We start from the raw sequence: 7,356 nt of genomic DNA, 5'->3' as shown, positions 1-7,356 counted from the left end.
ACAATCAAAATGGCCCGTACCAAGCAAACTGCCCGCAAATCCACAGGTGGAAAGGCTCCAAGGAAGCAGCTAGCCACCAAGGCTGCTAGAAAGTCAGCTCCGGCTACTGGAGGAGTGAAGAAGCCTCACCGTTTCAGGCCAGGAACTGTGGCTCTCAGAGAAATCAGGAAGTACCAGAAGTCTACCGAGTTGTTGATCAGGAAGCTCCCGTTTCAGAGGCTTGTGAGGGAAATTGCACAGGATTTCAAGACAGATCTGAGGTTCCAGAGCAGTGCTGTTGCTGCTCTACAAGAGGCTGCTGAGGCATACCTCGTTGGACTCTTTGAAGACACCAATCTCTGTGCAATTCATGCTAAGAGGGTTACCATCATGCCAAAGGATATCCAGCTTGCTAGGAGGATTCGTGGAGAGAGGGCTTAGGATGAAGCTTTTTTATAGTTATGGTTAATTTTGTGTTTTGTGTTAGGGCTTTGTTTTGATCTTGTGTTGAATGGTAGTGTTGGTGATGTAAATCGAATGACTTGTTTCAATCCAAGTACAAGTAAACCTCTGGTTTGGTACTATTTTGAAGTCGTCTTATTAATGAATTGTGTAGTTCCATTTCGTTTCAATTAAAGGTGCTGCCCATATCATGACTTGGAGGATATTTTGTGTGTTTTCCATGTTGCTTTGCAGATTATAAGGATTTCCATAAAGTTCATTTTATCATCTTTATTATTTGTTGCCTTGTATGCTGCAATTGTGGTAAGGAACATGAGCTTTTTGAGACGCTTTCAGAGAGTACATCGTGTGGAAAAATGCATTAGAAAGGGTCATGCATCAAACCCCAATTACAATATAGTGGGTAATGTTCAAGGTATTATTAATTCAACAGTGACTTAATAGTCCTCATTTCTTAACGTTATTGTTGTATCATTTAAATTGAGATTGAACTAATCTCTTTGAGATTTCATCTCCAAGTAACAGTAGGATTCCAAATTAAGTCTAAAAAGTTGTAAATTGCTCATCTCATTCAAACCTTCTGTGGTATATTCATTTATGATTATCAAATTGAAGATCTTGAGGTTGTTTGGGCAAATGTGCTGTGATGTTAGGTGTTCGTGTAAATATCATGACATCGAACAATGAACATAAATAAAGAGAGTTTTGAGCTATTTGTCCTCTGAAATTTCTGTGTGTGTGAGGTCCTTCTTGACAGTCTAAGTTAAGAATATTCTTCCTTTCTTACACCAATAATGTTAAGGCTGCTTTGTTTGTTCTAATACTTCTATGACTTTGCCTTGGAAGCTAAAACAAGATGATTGAAGATTGGCATTTGAAAATTTATTTTCTGTATCTAAATAGACCGCTTTAGCATGTTGACATTGAAGAGTGCATCTCTTTTACACGGAGTTGTTCACTGACGGCACATTGATTTTTTAAAAGTTTTTCATTTTGTTCTCTGTAAGTTTTGAAGTGTTCAGCCATTAATACTGATATTAGGAGAACAACTGAAGCATTCTCATTGCTTGCAGATCTGGAAACATGCCAGATTATGGGCACTTTGACTCAGGTGCTCTGCTGTTTCTAAGAATCTCTACTCTTAATTCAACATGTGTTGAATGAGAAGTGTTCGGCCTCTGCATTTACTTTCTCCTCATATGGTAATTCTAGTTTCGTTGTCTAGCAAAATATGCCTTGTTTATTACTTCTTTCATTTCGAACTTGAGATGAGTCCAATCTACTTTCGGACATCTTTTCTCCTGCAAGTCTTACTAAATTAAATTTATACTTAGAACTGATTGAGTTTGTGAATATATGACAATAAAAAAAGAATGTGGTAGTTATAGCTTAGAAAGCCCCTTTACTTTCTAATTGTTTGCTGCCTAAATAGGTGATTGCTTTAGGATTTTTTTCGGGAATCAGAAAAGGAAAAAGGTGCAAATTGATTTCTTTCACTTTCACTTTGTTCATTCTTAAGAAGTGATAACCTTCATCTCGCTCCCACCAAGACATAAAATTGATAAATGTGAAATCTAGTAATCGGGATCAAGCAGAAAATTCTTTTTTCTCCAAGAATTTAGTTCAGGAGACTAGTATTTTCTGCAGAGAATAGTGATAAGTTTGTTGGCTCTCCTGATGTTAAGTAATCGTGTGCTTGACTAGCCAAGAGAATGATAAAGAGTGCTGGCTACAAACTTGTTTGACTTTATTGAATGATATTGATATTATGCCAAATGAAAAAAAAAGCTTTTATTAAATGGTGGAAAAAAAAGCTTTTATTAAATGGTGGTATAGAATTATTGCAGCCATGCTTGCAGAGTGGATTTCCCTAAAATTATTAGATTACTAACATCACACAACATTTTTGCTCGACTTGCTTAAGAAATACAACTATAGTGGTCTGGATTCCATAGCCTTAACTCTAACATCGATTGGTCATAGTTAAGTTCATTCCGGGTAGTGTTACTTCACTAACAGTAATAAATTCTCACAATATTTTAGACAAAAAGGTCTAAGACGTAGTTCTGTGAATCCTGCAACTTTTGTTTAGCAAATGTAGAGCCTACATATTAGTTGGCATGTTTAGTATGACTATCATGTGCCTTTGTTCTTTCTTGTGGAGTCTTGATATTTATTTCTCTTGATTTGTGGCCTAATGCTGAAATGATCCACAGAATGGTGATTTCTAAGCCGGGAATAGTAACATCATATAGGGTTACTCCTCAAGACTTACATGTTGGAGTTTGGCATTGTAAAATTCTGTGTTCCATCTTCCATGCTTTTCACTTGTTTTGACCACAATATGTTTGAGATCTATGTGTATGTCTTTTCTCTGGTATGTTTGCTGTCCTTCTCTGGTATTTGTTCCAAGTTCCAACAAGTTCCTGTAAGTAACCCTTGATGCTATACAAACGTCACTAAATGCAACTAGGAACAGAAAATTTAATCTAAACAACCCCAAATGGTTATGCCTGTTAAACATCCCGTTGAGCTTGTAATATTTCCCAAACTGGAAACCAATCTGCACATGGAGGTATGAAATTTTCTTTTAGTTATTTAAGTACTAAATACTAATATTAAATAAACAAAGGGACACAGATACTAAATCTTGAAGGATTTCAACTCTCAATCTCACTCGTAATTGCAACTACATGAATTTACTCTAAATCTCGTACAAGCTTCTGAATTGTATATTTTGTTGGGAAAAAGTCATTATTTATGATGAGAACACGTTTAAGACTTTTGTGGCTTTAAGATACTATTATGATGTGGAAGTGTGCTAAATTAAGTTATGTCTGGAAACGAGGATACTGATTGCAACTTCCAAGTTAAACAAGGACTGAGTTATCTGTATCTTAAAAATGGGTCCTGCTTCGCTAGCTTTTTGTTTCGATAAATCCTTTAAGGAAATTCCACTTTCTTTCGTCGTCAGCATTTCAATTTTTGATTAGTGCTTTTGCTTGTCCTTACTTTGCTACTCTTTCCTTGAGCTTGGAAGTTGATTCAATGTACAACTTCTAGAATAAAGGTTCAAGGAAAGTTGATTACTACCCATGAAAGTGCCTGGAGTATTTTCCACTTCTCTTAAGCAAAATGCTGATGCAACTTTTTACTGCACGTTTTTTGTCATGAGAATTTGTGATCTTGAAATTTTAGTCGCTGCTTATCTGTTTGTTATCTACGTTCTTACCTTTAAGCTGTGAGTTGTCTATGCAAAACTTAGCTAAGTCATTATGTCCCTATGACTCTGTATTGTCAATGCAATATGCTATTAATTGTAAAGCAATACGTCATTAGAGGGGTCTCAGCTTACCTTCTCAAATTTCTGTTTGATTTTACTAAAGGTTTGCAGCTCTTCTTGGGGCTAACTTTTTGTGTGATTCCTTTTCTTGCTTTCCTTTTTTCCTTCATCTGATCTCTTCTGTGCTAATAGATTGATTAGTCTCCTGGACATTAACATTCCTAGTGCTCAACACTTTTGTTGATTTCTTACATTCATGTTATATTCTGGCTTGGAGTGAACTATGCAATGGATATTATAAGCATAACATTTCATGGAAAGCATTTATGAACTATAATTCTATTGCAAATATAGAAGTACACATGTTTATCTTTTTGCGATCAATGAACTAACTTTCATCAGTTCAAGTTCGAAACTGTGTAACATTCAGAATTGTTGATGATACAATTTGAAGTGCAAATGGTTTCATCTATTTGGAATTGCCTCTTCTCTATTTTTTTAAGTTGTTGAATAAGCTAGTCCATTGTCTAACCTAAGGTTGTTGGTACAAATCTACAAGATTACCAACCTGATCTGAAACTCTATATGTGGCTATCAGTCTTCTGAATAGCTGGTATGCCTTAAAAGAGTTGTAAGTTGAGTAGCTTTCTCTATATTCAAAATTGGAACATTTAAACTTAGGTAGGTCAGTAGATGGTGAGGCACCAGAGACTCAAATACCATACTGATTGCATAAATACCAGTTTTATGGAAAGGGGGGCTAAACCAAGAGTTGAGCAAAGATGATAAATGTACAATAATTACATTCTGAATTGTCAACTACTGTAAGACTCGGATTAAAAGATAAAGAACACAATTTAAAGCTGAAGCAAGAGTAACAAATATGCAGCTTTATCTTGTAGCTGCATGAGGAGGTAACTAGTAACAAACCTTTTTCCATTCAATTGCTTTAACTTAAATAATATATTTCTAACAACGTAAACTAATTTGAATTGTAACGGAATGTTTGAAATTCATGTGAAGCGAAGGCATTATTGAAGGAAAGAAATGGTGAGTCGGTCAATTGTATTAGGCAGGAGATGACTTTCGAGTTTTCAGCAGTTTATGCTAAATGTGCTAGGGTTGTCCGTCGATTATTGTGGAATGCAATGGACTCTATTCAAAGGACTATTCTCTCTCTACCTTTACTTCTTGCACCCTTCTCTTAGTTTTGACTTGCTCTTAGGCTACGTATCCACATCAAGGTGACACGATTCTATAATACATTTATATTAAAACTCTTTTAGTTATATATAATCATCATGTATATTGGAATATGTTTTAAATATGTATGATATATTGAATTCAAAATTCAAAATGTATTAAAATAATTTTTGCAATTATTAATATTGTTTTAAAAAATATATTACATATGTATTTAGCTATTTTTGATATAATAACAAAATTAGGCTGTCAACTGTAAAAATAAAAATGTGCTATAATTGATAAATAAGGCAATATATTTATACTAGGGAAAAGGACATCCATCGACCATTTTAAAAATAAATGGCGAGCATTTGACAATTTGTCAAATAATGGATAGTCGGTTAAACTATTACCATTTAGTAGTTATTGGGCTACTTTGACCCCCTCCTTCCTTCTTGGGTCATTTCGGTCCATTTTTTAAAGGAAAAATTACATAAACTAGCAACCTTAAGATATTAATTACAAGAAATAACAATAGTTTGACAAAATTACAACTAATAACAAAACTAGTAATATTTTACCTTTTTTTCTTAAAAGCACGTGAAATCTACTCTCTTATTTTCAATTCCCTATTTTTACTCTACTTTACCTATTTCACTTCCGCCAAACTTCCTTTTATTTTTTTTTTTCAAATTCCCCCAAATTCCGCATGAAATCCCACATCTTGATAAAGATCATCTCCACTTTTTAAGGTAAGTTTTTATTTAGTTAATGCATGTTATTTTTTTTTCCATTTAATTTATGTTAAGGTGTTTTAGTGTCGCCATTTTTTCAAAATTAATTTGCGAAACTCGTCTTTTTGGGTTTATTTTTTTTTCTGTTGAAATTGTACGAGTTAATGTATAATGGCTCAACATGCAAATCGTAGTAGTTTAGTTAGAGAAAATCAACCGAAGAATTTAGTTTTCGATGAACTACCATCGTTTAGTTTTGGTTTAACATAAGACGAAGATTTTAACTTGAGTTCTACTAATATTCTGTCTAACGAAGGCGTTATTGTTGAAGAGTTGAGATCGAAGCACTGTAACAATCCCGAAAAGATTATGGAGCATTGACAAAATCTTCATCCCCAAAATCCATAAAATTTAAAAAATCAGTGAAAAGGGGAAAATAGGATGAAAAAGGAGAATGTAGTAAAATTGCAAGTCCCGTTGCATCAGATTATGAATCTGAACAAGAAAAAGTGGAGGAGGTATGGTACTAACATTTGTGTAAGATATTTGTATTTATCAATGGCAAGGTTTTTGTATATATATTTTTATATAGAAGTGTATTATGTATTCGGAAAATACATTTGTTCTATAATTTGTATATGTGTTGTTGTACTCTGTTCTTGTAAATTAATTGTGCAATTCATGTATTCACAAAATACATATGTGTTTGTTGAAATATAATTCTAATATGTATTCTGAAAATACATTCAGTTTAGATATGTGTTTTTATGTGTACCTCTAAAAATTTTATTCGATGTTAAGTTGTATTTGGTAGTCATTACATTTTGAATGTGATATGTAGTTCTTATTTGTTGAAATGTAATTTTTACATACATCAGGTGACGATAATTTTTGTATTTTGATGTGTTGATAACTTAGATATTGACTAGTAATGTAACTTTTAGGAAGTATTTTCTTAAATACATATGCTGCACTGTTTAGACATATAATTCTATTTTTATGTTGTATAGGTGTTGTGTTCTCAAAATATACATGACAAGAGTAATTCATGTGTATGTTTCAACTGTTGACGGTGTTCCAACTATTGATTTTGATCCAAATCTTCTTCACACGAGATATGCTTTAATGTTGTGGTATTATGGTTCGAGGAAAGAAGAAGAGAAGGGACAAAGTGATGATGAAGCACCAATGAGGCATCTTAGGGATATTGGGATAACATAAGATATTGAAGTGCATGATATTTGAAGATTATTTTGAATTTGTTGTATTTTACAATAATGGACTTTAGGTAGACTAAGATTTAGTTGAATATTTCTTAGGTTTCATATGTCACTTTAATGTTGAAAATTGATATCTTAATATTTTCTTTGCGGTAATTGTTAGATTTTTGATGTTTAAATTTCTAAAATACAGTTCTTCGTGCTTAGTTTATGCTACTGTTATGCATATTTTGGTATGAATGTGTGCTTTCTAGTTTTGAATATAATTTTCAGTATTGAATATGTATGTTTCAGTCATATTTTTCAGTTATGCATTTATATTTTCATTTTATGCATATGTATTTTTGAGTAATGCATATGTATTTTGAGCAATGTATGCGTTTTTTTTCAATTCTGCACATACACTTCTGAATAATACATAATTATTGTATAGTTTTACATAAGTCTATATATTTTTATGATGCGTATATATTTATGATTAATACATAAGTAT

General features: G+C 32.9%; 1 protein-coding gene across 1 annotated transcript; it reads left to right on the top strand.

The window, feature by feature from the left end:
• LOC107855204 (histone H3.2) lies at positions 1-611 on the top strand. Its single transcript, XM_016700198.2, has one exon. It carries the CDS (start codon positions 10-12, stop codon positions 418-420), a length of 411 nt encoding a protein of 136 aa, XP_016555684.2. The 5' UTR covers positions 1-9; the 3' UTR covers positions 421-611.
• Positions 612-7,356: the final 6,745 nt, after the last annotated feature.

The sequence above is a fragment of the Capsicum annuum genome, unplaced genomic scaffold, assembly GCF_002878395.1.
Source record: "Capsicum annuum cultivar UCD-10X-F1 unplaced genomic scaffold, UCD10Xv1.1 ctg63747, whole genome shotgun sequence".
NCBI classification, from domain to species: domain Eukaryota; kingdom Viridiplantae; phylum Streptophyta; class Magnoliopsida; order Solanales; family Solanaceae; genus Capsicum; species Capsicum annuum.
Note: the sequence above shows the minus strand (reverse complement) of the source record. Positions and strands in the feature narration are given on the sequence as shown.